We start from the raw sequence: 19,077 nt of genomic DNA on the forward strand, positions 1-19,077 counted from the left end.
ACAAATTAAGTTACTCTTGAGCTTCAGTGCATGTATTGGTACTCCAATACTTTCTTTTAGAATTTGCTCAGATTCAGCAATGATAGCAGGACAACCTGGCCCACAAAGCAGGTGTGAATCATGGTAATGCTTTCATTATGTTTCATGGAAGGGATAACGCTCTTATGGTGGAAGATACATACAATGTCTGTATGAGCCAAAAATGCCATGTATAGAAAAATCTATTAGCTTACTGGGTATCTTTGTCTTTAGCAAACTGTAGCCAATGAGGAATGTTCTCATGGCTAGTTGTGCCTTTCTCATTGCAATCCTCATTGCAGTTGTTTTTCAGTGTTCTCCTGATGGTGGATTAATGAACTTATAAATAAATAAATAAATAGGAGGAGAGTCTTATAATATATAACAATCTACTTGAGCAAATCCTCAACAGTTTACTTAGGGCCCTTTCACACCAGAGGGCTTTTTTGGCGTTTTAACGCCACGGCCGAAGTTGGCGTTTTCCTAGGTAAAAGAAAGTCCATAGACTTTCATTTTACCATTCACACTAAACGCCGCGTTTTGGAGCGTTGCGTTTCAACGCTCCCAGGCGCTTTTTCTGGGCCTACCGCGGCGTTTCTCATTAATTCTCATTCTCATTCAATTGATTGTAATGTATAGGCGTTAAAACGCCTTGAAAACGCCTGCAGCCAAAACGCAGCGTTTTAGCCTTTCACCGCTGCCTGTAGTGTGAAAGAGCCCTTAAGGAAATCCTCAAGTAAAAAAAAACTCTAGTGGCCAAAACTGCAACAAATGGGGTGTTTTTCCTTACTTCATTATTTTCCTAATAAAATATTTTCTAGTGAAATCAGAGCAAACATTTCAGGCAACCATCTTTTCCTCAAGTGCTCTCATTTGAAGAAGTCCCGTTTGCTCAAAATATTTGGTACTGTGGAATGTTGCCTCATTATTTGAGACAACATAAGGCAGGCTTTCGGGGAGGGAAGTTTTCGGGAAGTAGAAAATCCCTTCAGCCAGTGGTCAGTGGTCATAGAGAACATTTCAGAGTTTGCCAACCTACTATTTATACACATTCTTTATCTGTGAAAGAAGGCAACACAGCTAATGCTTTAGAAAACCTTTGAAAACAGTACTGAAGAGTGAAGAGATAAATCCCTCCACTCCTGGCAAGGTCAAAAAGGTGGTTTTATACTCCGTTTTCTTTTACTAGCAAATTCAGCACATTGACTCTGAGCAAAAAGTAAAGGATTTGGCTGAGCACATGAGACGAGTATACGGTAACTATATTCTTGAGAAAATGCCGCAGGCAGCAGTTTATATCCCATGTTTTTAATGCAGTAGATGTTCAACTTTAGCAACGTTTAAGTGGTCACACTATTGAGGTATTACTGAAACAGTTCATAAATGCTTCAACTTAATGGCAGTTGTGGCTTCACAAGAAAATAATAGTTATAAAGCTACTGCTACAAAACATACAAAAGTATTGGCTCTCTGCCTACAAGAAAGCTGTACATTTTTCAGAAATCCTATAATACTGCACAATCTTCAGAAAGAGCTATATACTAACTAACTAATTTTATCATATCTAATTCTAGACAAATAAGTTACTTACAACAATGGAAAAAGACACATTTTGTAAACCTGGATCGTTTAATTTTAAGCTGGATTGACAGTGGTCACTGGCATAAGGAACTTGTTATAATGTGTGTGAACTGCAATAGACACTGGACATAGACTAGAGGAACTGTAACGACAAAACGGCCCCTGGGGGGTACTCACCTCGGGTGGGGGAAGCCTCCGGATCCTAATGAGGCTTCCCACGCCGTCCTCCATCCATCAGGGGTCTCGCTGCAGCCCTCCGTGCAGCGGTGACGTAATATTTACCTTCCTGGCTCCTGCGCAGGCGCTCTGACGGCTGTCGGCGCCGAAGTAGGCGCAAATACCCGATCGCCGTCGGGTCTGCTCTACTGCGCAGGCGCAAGTTTCCGGCGCCTGCGCAGTAGAGCGGACCCGACGAAGATCGGGTATTTCCGTCTATTTCCGTGCCGAAAGTCGCCACAGCGCCCCCGCTGGAGCCAGCAAAGGTAAATATTGAACTGACAGTCGGCACAGTCGCCGGCTGTTCGGAGGGCTGCAGCGAGACCCCCGTGGGACAGAGGACGGCGTGAGAAGCCTCATTAGGATCCGGAGGCTTCCCCCACCCGAGGTGAGTACCCCCCAGGGGATCTTTTTAATGTTACAGAGTCTCTTTAATGCAAAGCCTGCATTCAGCGAGTTAGAATAATGGGATCCTTTACAACACAGTACTCTGAACAGGCCCATAGACTTATATGGGCAATGAGCTGACATGCAGAATTATTCTACAACACAACTGAGCACTGTGAGCTAGCCCTTACAGTAATAACTTTATTATCAACTGATGTGGAGCACCAAAACCTGCTAAAACACCCACAAAGGGTAGGGGAACAGCTTGTGAATGAATTTCACTATTCAAAACACTAACCAGTACAGCACTAAAGAAGAGCTAATACAGCAGATGAAGGAGGGTCACGGGTAGACTTCTCTGGCCCAGTGGCAGTCACAGCCTTTGCTGTGGCCCCTATTACTTCTCAGAGGCGCCCAATGCTAGATGTTTATCTCCACCCTGCACAGTGATTGGCCTGATGAAGTTAGTTGGATCTTACGAAACGCGTTGCTCAATAAATTATTTTTATTACTGTACCATAAGTGAATTCTTGTACGAGGTAAGCTACCTCAAGTTGTTTTTATATTTTAGCTTTTTTTTTTTTTCGGCGCCTCTTGTGTTGCCCTTATTACTTTGTCACTAAAACACTGACAGTAAAATAAGGAAATGTAAGAGTGCATGCACTATTCCCCTATTCAATTCAATAGACCAATGTATGACTCCAAAAGTACCACAGCTTGGTAGGTTGCACTTTGCCTCTCCATTGCCAGTCTCCTATTGCTTAGGTGATTGGGGCAACATGCAACCCATTGGCTGAGAAAATAACCAATTTTATCTAATTTCTTAGCAGGGAGCTAATTAGTGAAGTAGCCAAGATAAGCTGCTTTTCTTCCTTACAGGAAGCCCCCAAGAAAATACATTTATTTCAAATAGAGATCTGTTACTGACTGTGTACATGTTTTATTTAACCTCTTGAGGACTGCAGGGCCCCCCCTAGTGACCAGGCCATTTTTAGAAAAATTGGCCACTGCAGCTTTAAGGCAAAGCTGCAGGGCCGCACAGTACAGCACACAAGTGATCCCCCCCCTTTTCTCCCCACCAACAGAGCTCTCTGTTGGTGGGGTCTGATCGCTCCCCCATGTTTGTTTGTTTTTTTATCAATATTTATATCCGTGTTTTTTTTACAAAAACCCCTGTTTCTTTAAATGTATTCCCTCCCTCCCTCCCTCCCCACAACCAGCCAATTACTGCGATCGGCTGTCATAGGCTTCTGCCTATGAGAGCCGATCGCTCTCTTGTCCCCCAGGGGGACAGCCGTGTGACACGGCTGTCCCCAGTACAGCGCTGCTGCCGATCGCAGCGCTGTACATAGAAATAGACGGCGATCACGCCGTCTAACAGTCTCCCGAGCGGCAATAGCCACAATGCAGATTACAGCCCCAGGACTTTACGCCAATCGGCGTTAAGCGGTCCTGGGGCTGCCGCCGCGGCCACTCCCATCGGCGTGACGCGGGCGGCAAGAGGTTAACTGTATCCTGGTTAATAGGTTATGGGTCTAGGGATGACCATATTACTTACTCATGTGGGTGAGATTGGCTACCACCCTCCCAGTCCCCCTTCCCCAGCACTGGGCATAAGTGCAGAACTAAACGTGCAAGGCGTGCAACCTGGTATCAGTGACAAAGGGAACACCAGTTCAGCAACATGGAGAGCACTAGCATTCTTTCTGTGTCATCAGCTTTTTGTCACTGAGGAAATAAAAGCCGAGGAATGAATCATGTAAAACCAGCGTGTGGCTCCAAAAAATAAAATGTTAATTTTTAACATTTATTATTTAACTGAATTGAAATAATATACTTTAGTAATAAATCTGAGAAGCAAATACATTAAAAATGAAAAAAAGAAACATTTATTTATCATTTGTATTCCCCATATAGTTTTTCCCCAGGGGTCGTAAAAAGCACTTTTATAACTAATACCTATGCTGCCATGTACTTTATATGGGTATGATTATTCTGCAGATCGCATAAAGCATTTTTAGATTTTTCATTCACACGTTAATTACATGGCTTCCGTGAAAGATTCTTCTTGCTGTTGGCATGTTGATTAGCAATTATTCTATGTAAAGCTTACATCTAGCACACTTCTACATGTTTTTAATGTTGTATCAACATATTGTTAATGGAAAACAAATACCAGCACAAGAAAAATAATAAATTAGCGGCAGCCTCCTGGATCTACCCAAATAAAAATTGTCTTTCATCAAGTACCACATATAATCAATACACAGAACATTGTGCTTTTTGCCTGGTGTACTCAAAGCACTTGATCTGCAGCCACTAGGGTGTGCTCAGTGGGCAGTAGCAGTGTTAGGGAGGCTAGCCCCACCTAGAACTCCTTACTGAAAAGGTGGTGGCTTACTGAACAGGAAGAGCCAAGATTTGAACCTGGGTTTCCTGTGTCAGAGGCAGAGCCCTTAACCATTACACTATCCAGCCACTGCTCGATCAAATCAAGTATAAACCAAAGTAATAATTTTTTTACGTTGAGAAACCAAGGTAACTCTTAAAACATAAATCAAAACTGCTAATAAAATTAACATTAATATGCCCCTTTTACTACACCGCTATTATTTAACACAATATGCCCCCTTATCTAGCCCCACCATTATGTCCCTCATTATGCTTCTCTTATTAGTCAACTATCATGTTACCCATTGTGTTCTCTTATCTATTCCCACTACTATCTTCATCTTATGCCCTCGACTAGTTCCATCATTATACCCCCTTTGATGTTCCCCTAAATAATACCAGCATCATTTACCTTATTATGTCCCATTATGTTCTTGGAGGAAAGACTTTAGATTCTTTCCCAATGTTTCTATTACACTGATGCAAATTAATGAAATCATGCCTGGACACTAGGAAAAGGCAGCGGCAGCACTTAAATGGCTTGATAATAGATGTAGACCAGAGTTCAAGGAACTTAGCCCATATATTTTAATTGGGACTTAAGACATGCAGACAAATTAAACAGCTCTTTTATTAATTCATCCAGAAATTAAAACTGGAACAATACATTAACAATAACATGTCTTTAGTGCTTTTCTCCCATAGGACTCAAAGCATTTAGGCTCTCTCAGATTCAGTAATTGGTAGTAGGATAAAGTATTAACACAACAAAAATTATATTTCGTCAAATGCCAAACTGAACAAGTGGGTTTTCAGTCTGCATGGAGCTGTCCTGATTTGCTGAGGTAAAGAGTTCCATAATGTAAGAGCAGCATGACAGAAGGCTCTGGTACCAAAAGTTGTGAGATGGACTCTGGGTATGACTAGATTATTAGAACCTGTAGGTCTGAGATTGCAGGGATTGCTACGCAGCTGCATACAGGTGTACAGGCGATGACTGCTGTTTCAGGCAATTGCCCTTGCTCCCTTATAACAGTGATACTTGATAATTTTTTTTAACAGAAGCACCAAACTAGAGTAAAATAAGTTAAAAACAGTTTTAAAAATAGGTAGTGGTGGGCTTACCCACTCCCAATAGACTCAAACAGTAGGTATTCAGCTGAAAAAAATCTTTGCTCAAAAACTCCAAACAATGGAGTGCATTTCATTGGCATTCACCCGCTTTATAAAACAATAAACAGGAGTATCTGTTTGTAGTTCTCAGCCAGCAAAATATGTAAGAGAGGCACTAAACATTTTTTTCATTTAATGTTATAACTGAAGTTAACTTTGGTGCGTGCCTAGCTTTCTAGAAATGTGCGTGAAGTCATGGACTGGTTCTCTTTAACCACTAGATCTTGAAATTCTCTAAGGGGTTGCTATTTAGTCAGCTTGTATTTGTCTAGCTTATTTCTAAATATGTTCTTAAGTACTTTAAAATAAGCTGAGCTTACTGTTATATTAAATTAGAATTTTTGGATAGCCAGCATAAATTGCACTGGGCTCTTACTCTTTTACAGCAAACATCGGCTGCTGGAGTGACAAGCATCATTCCGAATGTAACGTGCAGGCACAAATTTCACTTCAGGCACTGGGATATATCATGTATGATAAATGACATCTTAAGCTTCTGCATGTCCTACTAGACAAATTGCTGGCTTTATTGTTCTTGAAGATCGAGAAACAAATATGTTTATATTTCTCAGAGTAAAGCTGATAAGACAAAAATCTTAGTTTGAAAGGAAAATACTATTGGATTTCTGCATCTGAAAATGTCATTGCTAGATTCACATTTATAAGAGAGAATGTATTGACAGAAGGTAAAATTTCTATTAAGCAATGTCACTAACAAAATAGGATGGATGTAATGTGTACATATAAATGGTACTGTTAGAGCAGAGTGTAATATCTTGTAGTGGTTACTCTGGTGAACTTAAAGAGAAACTCCAACCTAGAATTGAACTTTATCCCAATCAGTAGCTGATACCCCCTTTTACATGAGAAATATAATGATTTTCACAAACAGACCATCAGGGGGCGCTGTATGACTGATTTTGTGCTGAAACCCCTCCCACAAGAGGCTCTGAGTACCGCGGTACTCTGGGCAAACTGCCACAATGTAACAAGGTTCACAGACAGGAATTAGCTGTTTACAGCTGTCTCTAACAGCCAAAACAGCTAGGAGCAGCTACATAACCTGCCCACAGTAAAAATGTCACCATGTAATGTCAGAATGTAAATCGGGGAGAGGAAAGATTTTACAATGAGCAAACACTGACTAAATTATTTATACATAATTATGGTAAAAAAATTAAGCACTTTTTTTACTACATTATTTTTACTGGAGTTCCTCTTTAAAACTAATGTCTAGGAGACACATTTTACAATCCATGAAATCCAAGCAATCTTTCAACATGTGCTTAATGTAGACAAGATAAATAACATTTATATTGCACTTTTCTCCTGGCAGACACAAAGCGTCAGAGCTGTAGCCACTAGGGCACAATCAGTAGGGAATCTAGCCTAAGGGCTCCTTACCAAATAGGTGCTGGCTTACTGAACATGAAGAGCCAAGTTTTGAGCCCATGTTACCTGTGTCAGAGGCAGAGCCCTTTACACTATCCAGCCACTGCTTGCACCTTCCAACCTTGTGTTATTTTAGTTGTTATGTTATTTTTCCTCTATATGGTACCTAGTTTTGGACCAGTCTTTTTTAAACACTGGCAGTGCCACCGTATAGCTTATAATTACTGTTCTTATGTTTAAAAGACCTCAGTCATTAGCTCAATGTATTAAACCTAGTGAATGTGTTAAATACAACCACAGGACAGGAATGTCTGTGAGAGGCACCATTACCACTGCAATATGTGTACAAAGTGACAGGTCCATGTCTTTATATTAAAGAGAAACTCCAACCTAGAATTGAACTTTATCCCAATCAGTAGCTGATACCCCCTATTATATGAGAAATATAATGATTTTCACAAACAGACCATCAGGGGGCGCTGTATGACTGATTTTGTGCTGAAACCCCTCCCACAAGAAGCTCTGAGTACCGCAGTACTCTAGACAAACTGCCACAATGTAACAATGTTCACAGACAGGAATTAGCTGTTTACAGCTGTCTCTAACAGCCAAAACAGCCAGGAGCAGCTACATAACCTGCCCACAGTAAAAATGTCACCATGTAATACATGTCAGAATGTGAATCTGGGAGAGGAAAGATTTTACAATGAGCAAACACTGACTAAATCATTTATACATAATTATGGTAAAAAATGAAGCACTTTTTTTTACTACATTATTTTCACTGGAGTTCCTCTTTAATGAATGTCAGCAGTTCTTTAGCAATCACCCGGTTTGGATGTGGGGAAATATCTCAAGATTTTTTTCCCATCTGATAGTTTTGCTATTTAGAGGTGTCCTCATACACCATGTATGGCTTCCTTGGTTCAGATCTCTGTCCACTCTCCTGATTCCCCTTCAGTATCCATGTTATCCACAATTCTTTTTGCTATTGTCGCAGCTACTTAAAAGCTTCCTGCAGAATCTTAGAAATACATCTGCAGTTTCGGTTACAGTATCCTTGGGTGCTGCTGATTCCTGCTGAGAGAGTATGAACTCTGTGGGAGTGTCTTTGTTAACTGATGCACTACATCAGCAAACCAGGAACTTGAGTACAATGTTAATCTATTTCTAACCAATGCTATTCACCCTAATAAGATTCAACTAGATTCCATTTTTTACAGCACTACTAAACGCTGACATTGTTTGTTGCCAGAGTTCTCCTTCCCTCTCCTCCTCATCCCTCCCCATGGAAGCAAGCCTCTCCTGGTAGATTACCTTTACTGTATATAAAATATAATCAATGGGACATGGCCACAGAGCAGAGGCCTATTTACAACAGAACAGTGGGCTGCAGCAAAAAATGTGATCTACTCAGCCTATACTTATTAATATGGGCAGGGTTGGTTAAGATGAACATTTTTTCTCAGTTTCTGCTTTGTCAGAAGGGCTTTCCATTAAAGGACCACTATCTCAAAAAACTTTAAAATGCACATATAAGCATAAGTATAAAATGTACATTTGTTCCAGAGTATAATGCACTATATATATATATTTCACATCACTGTCACTCACAATTCGTTGTAACAATCTGACAGATTTGACAGGTTTTGGACTAGTCCATCTCCTCATGGAGGATTCTTAAAATTTTCTTTATTTTCAAAACCGCGTATTGGACATCAGCCCAATTGCCACAACAGTGTGCAACCAAGTAAGGAGGCTGGTCGGCATTTTATATAGATCTTTTCCATGGAGTGCTTTTGTGAAGAACAAAGGAAATACTGAGAATCCCCCTGTGAGAAGATGAACTTTTATAAAACCAGTCAGATCTGTCAGATTATTACTGCTCACTGTCAGTTACAGTGACATGGGAAAAAAGTAGTTTATAGTGCTTGTTGCTCTGGGAGAAATGTACTTCTTAACGGCCACACACCATACAATGTTTTTAATATCTGTTCAATTTAAGAATTGCAATCAATTTTTCTGACTGATTGTAACATTTTAAAAATCTGACCAATGTACCACACACCTATGAATATAGAAAGTCAGCGCAGGTCTATAGTAATACAGCTTTCATCATTTTTTGGTATACAGGATCTTCGAACAAAAGGGTAAAGAAGCAAGGCTTACCAGATTCCAACAACCCACATTATAAGGTTGTAAACGAGTTTGATAGGTGGTCCGCAGAACTTTCAAATGGTGTCGTTTCACCAGCGATGTTGCACACCACAGATTCCTCCGGAATATATTAGATATCCTGAGATCGCAGAGACTCACCAAAGGGGAGTCCAGTAGGATAGTGACATGAAAGAGATGTACGGCACATCTAAGTGTAAACCGTCTTTATTACATAACAAGTAAAACAATTAAAAACAAGGATAAAGGAAAACTCACATACGGGGCCCGTGCACTGGGAACCCCGAAAAAGTAGCGCGCATAAAATGGTCAATAGAAGACCTAAATAAAATGGTGCCGCCTGTCGCCTTCCCCAGGGAAGTGCACGGGCCCCGTATGTGAGTTTTCCTTTATCCTTGTTTTTAATTGTTTTACTTGTTATGTAATAAAGACGGTTTACACTTAGATGTGCCGTACATCTCTTTCATGTCACTATCCTACTGGACTCCCCTTTGGTGAGTCTCTGCGATCTCAGGATATCTACTATATTCCGGAGGAATCTGTAGTGTGCAACATCGCTGGTGAAACGACACCATTTGAAAGTTCTGCGGACCACCTATCAAACTCGTTTACAACCTTATAATGTGGGTTGTTGGAATCTGGTAAGCCTTGCTTCTTTACCCTTTTGTTCGAAGATCCTGTATACCAAAAAATGATGAAAGCTGTATTACTATAGACCTGCGCTGACTTTATATATTCATTGCTTGTGTGGACTTTTGGACATTGTCCTTCTCGGCTGCGGTCGCCTTCTGCCTTGGCGCTGACACTTGTTTTTTATTAATGTACCACACACCTATGTTAAATTTTTTCCCAATTATAATAAAAATGATTGGAAACTCTGAGAAAATTGCTTGGGTGTGTTTATTAATAAATTGACAATCTAACACACACCATACAATCTTTAAAGAAATTGAAGAAAAATATCTGGCATTCCGGATAGATAAAAAACAGGAAATTGGATCAGATTTTTCAGTCAAATAAAAAAATGCTTTTGATTTTTTCGGAGGATCCTTTTATTGTATCGTGTGTGGCCACCTTTATAAGCATGTGTACACGTGTATTTTACATGTTATAATTTGTCACAATAGTGGTCCTTTAAGTAACACAACTTTTGAAAAGATTATTGAATACCATATATTACAATATTGGCTGCCTCAGAAAAGGTCTAGCTTGAGTTATAGGTTTGTGTGTGATCCAATCACAAAAGCGAGATTGAGGCCTTGTTTCCATCTCTGCGCTTCTATCCGCTTTTCATCAGCACATCAATGTTACAGATTGATACATGTTGCTGAAAAGTGGACAGAAGCGCACAGATGGAAACAAGGCCTTAGTGTAGACTTTTAGGTGTGCTGTCATTTTTGTAGCAGTGTGATGTGGAACACACCGTAGTTTGGACTGATACTTAAGATCTTTACTGAGAGATGTTTAATAGAGGAAATGTATTTTTCTTGGACATTAGAAAGACAAGAAATCAATAATACAATGCACACAATGCACTCATGCATTAGAGGTGTATTTCAAATTTAGAAAAAATTGTTACTAGAGAAATTATTTGCAATACAACTACTTTTCGATTCATTGATAAACAACCCTTCCCTTGTCTTGGGAATACAAGATTGTGAATAAGCCATAATCCTTTATTAGGTTTTCATCATTTGCAACCTAGATCTATAAATCCTGGGGAAGGGTGAGGGAAGGGTTGTTTATCAATAAAATGAAAATCAACTTTATATATGCTTGGGGAAAAGAGATTGGACAGATCTCCCCTGTAAGAAAACTAAAGGTGGCTACTAATGATCCATTTTTTAAATCCAATCTTACCATTTCTATGTAATATAAGAAACTGCCTTAATTATTCATTCAAAATATTCATTCAATCTACCCCTTTACTACATAGATTTGGTAAATTTGGATGAAAAAGACCATTAGGCCCTTATTCAATTCACTTGTTCTCCTAAAATTTCTCTTCGGACATAATTCTTCATCTTCTGTTCAAAATAACTTTTCAGCACTCTGCATGCAATTGAAAAAGTATCAAAAACTGAGTGGAAAAGTAATGTCATAATTATTCTGAGTATTTTCTTGCTTTCTGGTGACTTAAAAGGCATTTTATTCATAAGGTGTAAAATATCACCTAGGAGAAAACTTAGGAGAAAACGTCAATTGAATAAGGGCCTAAGACTCTTCTGAATACCACATGCTATTGGTTAATAGCATGTGGTTAATGGCATCAGATAAATTATAGAAAATATTAAACTTCTACAGGCTATGCTAGCATCGTGGTTTGGGGGTTACTATATTTAGTGGGAGTGCTGCAGCTAAAATCATTTTGGAAGGATGTGTCCAGACTACTTAAGAAATTCTTGTCTTATAGATAGTGGGTCTGTTTGGCTATAAGGATAAGACAGAGAAATATGAAACATTTTGGATATTAGCACCTACTGTAGATGAAATGTGCTTGAACATACAATGGTCCTTTAAAATGTCACCAAAAGTGAGAGGGGTATGGAGAGTGCCATATTTATTGCCTTTAAAACAATACCAGTTGCCTGGCATCCTGCTGGTCTTTCATGTGTCAGAGGTGTCTGTCTGAATCACATTCACACAAACATGTGGCAAGTTCAGTCAAACTTCAGTCAGAAACATCCAATCTGCCTGCTTGTTCTAAATCTATGGCATAAAAGATTACAGGCAGAATATCAGCAGAGCAGTCAGGCAATTTACATTGTTTAAAAGGAAATAAATATGACAGCCTCCATATCCCTCTCACCTCAGGTGTAATGTAATGTGGCTACATTTAATACTATAAATATTATAAATTGTAAATTATATTCTGTTAATCTATACTGAATGGGGGACCAATAAAAAAATGGATTAATATAATAAAGTAGGTCAATGATAAAGTAGGCTGTCTCGCTTTGTTTTTAGTGACTTTTGCTTTTCATGTAGTCTTGTATCTGTCTGGTCTAATGTATTGTCTGGTCAGTATCAGTCAGGATTAGGTAATATTAGGGACAGTATAAAGACAAAGGCTTTAAAATGACTATTCTGCCAATTAAGCAATAATGATGGAACTGTACTCCTAATGGAAATAGCTGAGGACAGAAAGGAGGAAATAAAGAGAAAAGAAAAACAATACAGAAATGAAAATAAATTAATTCCAAAAAATCTGATTTGGATCTGGCTGATGATATTTTCCAGTATTTTTCATAGCGGAGAGGAATAATCCATTCACTGTGCTTGTAGTGCATGCAAATTCAGAAGCCCTTCATGGCTGGAAAAGCCTTATTTAATTTACATAACAAATGGTATTGTTAAACTCTGCACTGGAAGCCAAGAAAGATGTAGTGAGGGGAGAAAAATAATAGAGAATAAAACTGTAGAGACCGTTATTTATGGTGAGTAAAATATATACCCTCAACCTCAGTATTAGCTGTTTATTGGTCCTGTGCTAGTAATAATCACTTCTATAGATGCTTTGAATAGTAGTCATCATTAGCACATTGTTTCCCATCCCCTTCTTGCACCTCTGACACTGTGGTTGTCCTTGATTTGTTTTGGTGTGCCATGTTATGTATAGAGGGCTTGCATCGGGACCCACAGCTAGTTAGCTAGGCCACTGTTGATACACGTATCCAAAAGGGAAAAACAATCAACACACACATAGGATTACATTAGCAAGAGCTTTTAAAATCACAAAGCACTCAGAGCACTCAGAAAAGCTCTTGTAGTGTGGATTATCCCTTAGGGCTGGTTCACATTGGGCGCTTTACCGCAGACGCAAACGCGCTTCGGCAGCCCAAATCTCGCGATTTGCCATGATTCAGCTCGATTTGCACTTGTGATTCCCGTTCAATAGAATGAGAATCACAGTGCAATCACGCCCGAAACAATGCATGCAACCGCTGCAGTGGGAATGTATCAATAGGGATACATTGTAGCAGCGCTTTGCTGATCACCGGCACACCCCAGTGTGAACCACTGTTTCAGCTGGGTCTGTTGCGGTGTGAACTGAATGGATCAGAAATGTTGTTTGTCTTTTAACCCTATGATATCAGTGCTGATTACATGATTACAATGTCTAGGCAACGGGGCAGTAAGCGAAAGAATCTCTCCAGTGGGAAAAAAACTTCACTTACGCAACTACTTCTCTACACACCTATACCAGCTACTGCAGTGTATCATGAGTAGTATTCAACTGACTGTTTTTATTGTATTTTGTGAAATTAATAATGCATCAAATACATCATTTTCTGTGAAGATTTATATTGACTTCTATGGGATCCAACTTACTGAAGCCCATTTACTTCCTTAACAACACAGGACTTGATTCACATCTGCCTTTGTATGTCGTATAGATTTGCTTTGAATTTTTAGTAGCAGGTCTTGTAATTCTCATGTGTATGTATTTTCTTACAGTGCTGCTTACGATGCTGTCCTTGATAGAAATGTGGCCATTAAGAAACTCAGCCGACCATTTCAAAATCAAACACATGCCAAAAGGGCATACAGGGAGCTGGTCCTAATGAAGTGTGTAAATCATAAAAATGTAAGTCTTTCTTTCTTGAAATACTTCTGCAGTTTACCGTGTTTTACTAAGCAATCATTTTTAAAAAGAAAAAAATATCAAAACTCTTCAAACTCAGTTATACATACTGTCTGTTTAATGAATAAGTATTGACTTGAGTTTGCTTTTTATACATTGAATTGTTCTGTTTTATGTGTATCTGTGACTGGGACATGTTACAGCGCTGCACAGAGTAGATACTACCTCATATCAGTTCCTACTGCAAAGTGTAATGTTTCTGCAGTATGTATTCATTCAGCAAATGCATATATCACCATCTCATTTCCTCCTCTAAGGCCTTGTTCACATTGCATTCCATTTACGTGTCCGTTCGCGTTGGACAGTTTTTGACGCATATTTTTTTTCTGATTCCCAGCGCTTGGGTGGGCGATTTGTTTTTGTTTGTTAGCGGTTTTCTAAGCGTTTTTCAGTGCGGTTTTGTAATTCACTCCCTGACGCAAGTCAGGAAGTTAACTCTTTGAGCGGAAAAAAATAAATACAATGTATTTATTCTTAAAAACCGTGAGCGCAATCGCCTTATTGCGCGTTTTTGTACGCATTTTCTGATTTTCCTATACCTTTCATTGAGGCGGAATCCCCCCCAAAATGGTGCATGCACTGCTTCGCTAGGCGCACAGCGCTGATATGAACCTTATCATAGACATTAATTGTCCATACGGTCGGAAGGGTGTTTTTACAAGCCGCACGTGGACGCAAAAAAGCGATAACGCCTGCAGTGTGAACAAGCCCTCAAGGGGAGTGAATGGGCGGAGAAGAATAGGAAATGGGAGGGTGATAGGAGGGGACATCTCTGCAAGCCAGCCACTTCCTCTCTGAAAATTCGCCACAAGTCGCCACAAATTCGCCACAAGTCAAATTTTTTATAGTTACATGGACCAGGGGAACAAGGAGAAGAACAAATATTGCACAGGAGTATATGAATCCAGCATGAACATACAGTATGCAATTCACTTTTTCTCTAAATGTCTTTTAAGCCACCAGCAAGCAAGAAAATATAATAATTTTGAAAGTACTTTATCGCCTACTTTTTGGTACTTTTTCAGGTGCAAAGTGCTGAAAGTTATTTTAAAGACAAGATGAAAAATTATCTCCCAGGAGATAAGTCAGGAGAAAAAGTGAATTGCATATGAGCGATTAATGCTACCTACCTTACTTTACCTTAAAGAGACTCTGAAGCTAATTTTTTTTGCTATATTTACCTATTAATTCCCTTCAGAAGTCTCATTAGCTGCAAACCACCACATTCCCGCTGAAAAACGAGTGCTGCAGACCCCCCAAATCCCCTGGCAAACATCCACGACCAACTTGGTCGTGGATTTTGCTGCTCTGAGAGGCAGAGCTATGAGCTGTAGCTCTGCCTCTCCTGCCGTCAATCGGCACGTGGATCGACGCCTCTCCCCGCCCCTCTCTGTGAAGGAAGAGTGAGAGGTGCGGGGAGAGGCGACGATCCGCCGCGATTGACATCAGAAGTGGCAGAGCTACAGCAGAGAACTCTGCCTCTTCAGGAAGCGCTGGCCAGATTCACCCCTGGGCATTTGGGGGATCTGCAGCCCTCGTTTTTCAGCCGGGATGCAGCAGGTGTGTGGCTAATGAGAGTTCTGAAGCGAATTAAAAGGTAAACATAGTGAAACATTTTTTGCTTCAAACTCTCTTTAAGTAGCTTTGTCTCGGGTCAGGTGTTCTGCAAAACTTTCAGCACAGATGTAACAACAGTCACAACAGATACTTTTAGGTCCAAATGTACTAAAGGCTTGATTGCAGGAAGATGGCTTTTAGACTAGTGTAAATGTAAAGGAAGTGTATAACAGAACGGTTACCCTAAGTGACTAGTCACTATCTTAAAGGTACCCATACACTAAAATAATTTCCCATCGAAATACAGCAGATTCGATCACTCATTTTGAAATTTGCTGTGAAATCGTTAACATAACTGTTGACCGATCGATTTCCACCCCAAATTGATCAATTCAGTCAATCTGTCCAGGCGGAAAACTTACCTCGATCGCCAGCGGGTAGATAGGGCGTTTGATACGGTGACGACCGACGCAGCAATACATCACCTGTCCCCTTGAATGAGGCCCCGGGTCCCTGCAGTCTCTCACTTCTTCTGGCATCTTCTTCGTCTTCTCTTCACTTCCTGTCACGTCCTGTGAGAAGGCGAAAGTAGAGGGCACTCTACTGTTTGAACTTCCGCTTTTCACAGAACAGGACAGCAAGTGAAGAGAAGATGGAAGAGGAAGCTGGAACAAGCAGGGACTGCACAGACCCGTATACTCGCACCGGCGGACAGGTAATGTATTTCATGCTGTGAATCGATTTCATGCTGATATCGATTTAAAATTTGTTGGCAGTGTATGGGCAGCCATTTGTTTGTCGATCTGGTGGCAATGAACCAGTGTATGGCAGCCTTTAGATTTAAGGACAGAATTATATGTAACGTGTCACTGTCATCTTTTTTATTACTGCCCTCAAACTGCCAAAGTAAATAACACAGCTCACAACTTTTTGGGGTGGGACAATCTCACATTTTTTAAGCTACAGTAATTCCTTTGTGCCGCTCTCCTCTTATAATTGCCCTCCTTTTGTACTGATGTACACACCTGTAAATATAACTGTATTTACCTACAAAAAAGGTTGTTATGTTGTGCTACATGTTATGTACAATCCTTTAAATATTACTTGAGTATCTCCAAATGTTAAAATAAATGGAGATAGGTTATGGAAGAAAGGACCAGTGTGTTTTCGAAATTGAAAATATTGTGCTCATGAAATCATTATGGTGTGCTTGATCAGAGGTGTGATTGGAAGTTTGATGAAGGTGTGATTGGAGGTGTAAACAACGTGTGATAGGAGATGTTATCAAAGTGTGATGGAGGTATGATGGAGGTGTGATGAAGGAGTGACTGGGCATGTGATGAAAGTGTATTTGGTGGTGTGATGAAGGTGTGACTGGGCATGTGATGGTGTGACTGGGCATGTGATGAAGGTGTGACTGGGCATGTGAAGGTGTGACTGGATATAATATGAAAGTGTGATTGAAGAAGTGATGAAGGTGTAACTAGGCACATGATGAAGGTGTGACTGGGCGTGATGAAGGTGTGATGAAGGTGTGACTGGGCATGTGATGGTGTGACTGGGCATGTGATAAGGGTGTGATGAAGGTGTGACTGGGCATGTGATGAAGGTGTGACTGGAGATGTGATGGTGTGACTGGGCATGTGATGAAGGTGTGACTGGGCGTGATGAAGTTGTGACTGGATATATGATGAAGGTGTGATTGAAGAAGTGATGAAGGTGTAACTAGGCACATGATGAAGGTGTGACTGGAGTTGTGATGAAGGTGTGACTGGGCATGTGTTGAAGGTGTAATGAAGGTGTGATTGGAGGTGTTATGAAGGTGTCACTGGAGGTGTGATGAAAGTTTGACTGGGCGTGTGATGAATGTGTGACTGGAGATGATGAAAGTGTGACTGTGTATGTGATGAAGGTGTGACTGGAGGTGTGGATAGGGTGTGTCCTTTGCCCAGATATGTTTGTCTTAAAAAGTACCCATGTTGCTCATCTCAGAATGCTGTGATGTATGTTTTACCATAACAACACTTAATACAGTGGGATGCGAACGTTTGGGCAGCCTTGTTAATCGTCATGATTTGCCTTTATAAATCATTGGTTGTTACAATGAAAAAATGTCAGTTAAATATATCATATAGGATACACAAACAGTGATATTTGAGAAGTGAAATGAAGTTTACTGGATTTACAGAAAGTGCGCAATAATTGTTTAAACAAAATTATACAGGTGCATAAATTTGGGCACCACAAAAAATAAATGAAATCAATATTTAGTAGATTCTCCTGTTGCATAAATTACAACCTCTAAACGCTTCCTGTAGGTTCCAATGAGAGTCTGGATCCTGGTTGAAGATATTTTGGACCATTCCTCTTTACAAAACATCTCTAGTTCATTCAGGTTTGATGGCTTCCAAGCATGGACAGCTCTCTTTAACCACCACAGATTTTCAATTATATTCAGGTCTGGGACTGAGATGGCCATTCCAGAACGTTGTATTTGTTCCTCTGCATGAATGCCTTAGTGTATTTTGAGCAGTGTTCAGGGTTGTTATCTTGTTTAAAGATCCAGCCCTGGTGCAGCTTCAGCTTTGTCACTGATTCCTAGACATTGGTCTCCAGAATCTGCTGATACTGAGGGGAATCCATGCGTCCTTCAACTTTGACAAGATTCCCAGTACATGCACTGGCCACACAGCCCCACAGCGTGATGGTACCACCACCATATTTTACTGTAGGTAGCAGGTGTTTTTCTTGGAATGCTGTGTTCTTTTTCCTCCATGCATACTCCATGCATAACGCCCCTTGTTATGCCCAAATAACTCAATTTTAGCTTCATCAGTCCACAGCTCCTTATTCCCAAATGAAGCTGGCTTGTCCAAATGCGTTTTAGCATATCTCAAGCGGCTCTGTTTGTGCTGTGGGCAGAGAAAAGGCTTCCTCTGCATCACTCTTGAATACAGCATCTCCTTGTGTAAAGTGCGCAGAATGTTTGAACGATGCACAGTGACTACATCTGCAGCAAGATGATGTTGAAGGTCTATAGTGCTGATCTGTGGGTTGACTCTGACTGTTCTCACCATTTGTCACTTCTGTCTATCTGAGATTTTTCTTGGTCTGCCACTTCGAGCCTTAACTTGAACTGAGCATGTGATCCTCAATTTCCTTAATATGTTCATAACTGTGGAAACAGACAGCTGGAATCTCTGAGACAGCTTTCTGTAACCTTCCCCTAAACCATGATGGTGAACAATACAACAACTGATGTTATTTATCGTAAAAACCAACACTTTATACAGATAAATCATAACGATTAACAACGTTGCCCAAACTTTCGCATCACACTGTATCGTACTGCATGGTGAGTGCATGAAGCTTTCCTAGCATGTAGGTATCAAGAAGAATTCCCAGCATTTGAACTGTACAGTTTCATAGCGAGCTTTCTCTGGAGAGTTCTGATCACAGCCAGTGCACACTTAAATAGATTTTGTTACTTTTCCACATGCTCTTCATTGCAGAGCTCTACATGAGTGCTGTAAGCACACTTT

General features: G+C 40.2%; 1 protein-coding gene across 7 annotated transcripts in view; it reads left to right on the forward strand.

Annotated features, from left to right (window-relative positions):
- The window catches only part of MAPK10 (mitogen-activated protein kinase 10), a 385,550-nt gene that overhangs the window by 264,944 nt on the left and 101,529 nt on the right, over positions 1–19,077 (forward strand). For all 7 annotated transcript variants that reach the window (XM_068233492.1, XM_068233489.1, XM_068233488.1 and 4 more), the window contains one exon: positions 13,792–13,921. In XM_068233492.1, coding sequence (XP_068089593.1) covers positions 13,792–13,921 — 130 coding nt within the window. The remainder of the gene's footprint in view (positions 1–13,791; positions 13,922–19,077) is intronic.

This window comes from Hyperolius riggenbachi, chromosome 1 (assembly GCF_040937935.1).
Source record: "Hyperolius riggenbachi isolate aHypRig1 chromosome 1, aHypRig1.pri, whole genome shotgun sequence".
In the NCBI taxonomy this organism is placed as follows: Eukaryota; Metazoa; Chordata; class Amphibia; order Anura; family Hyperoliidae; genus Hyperolius; species Hyperolius riggenbachi.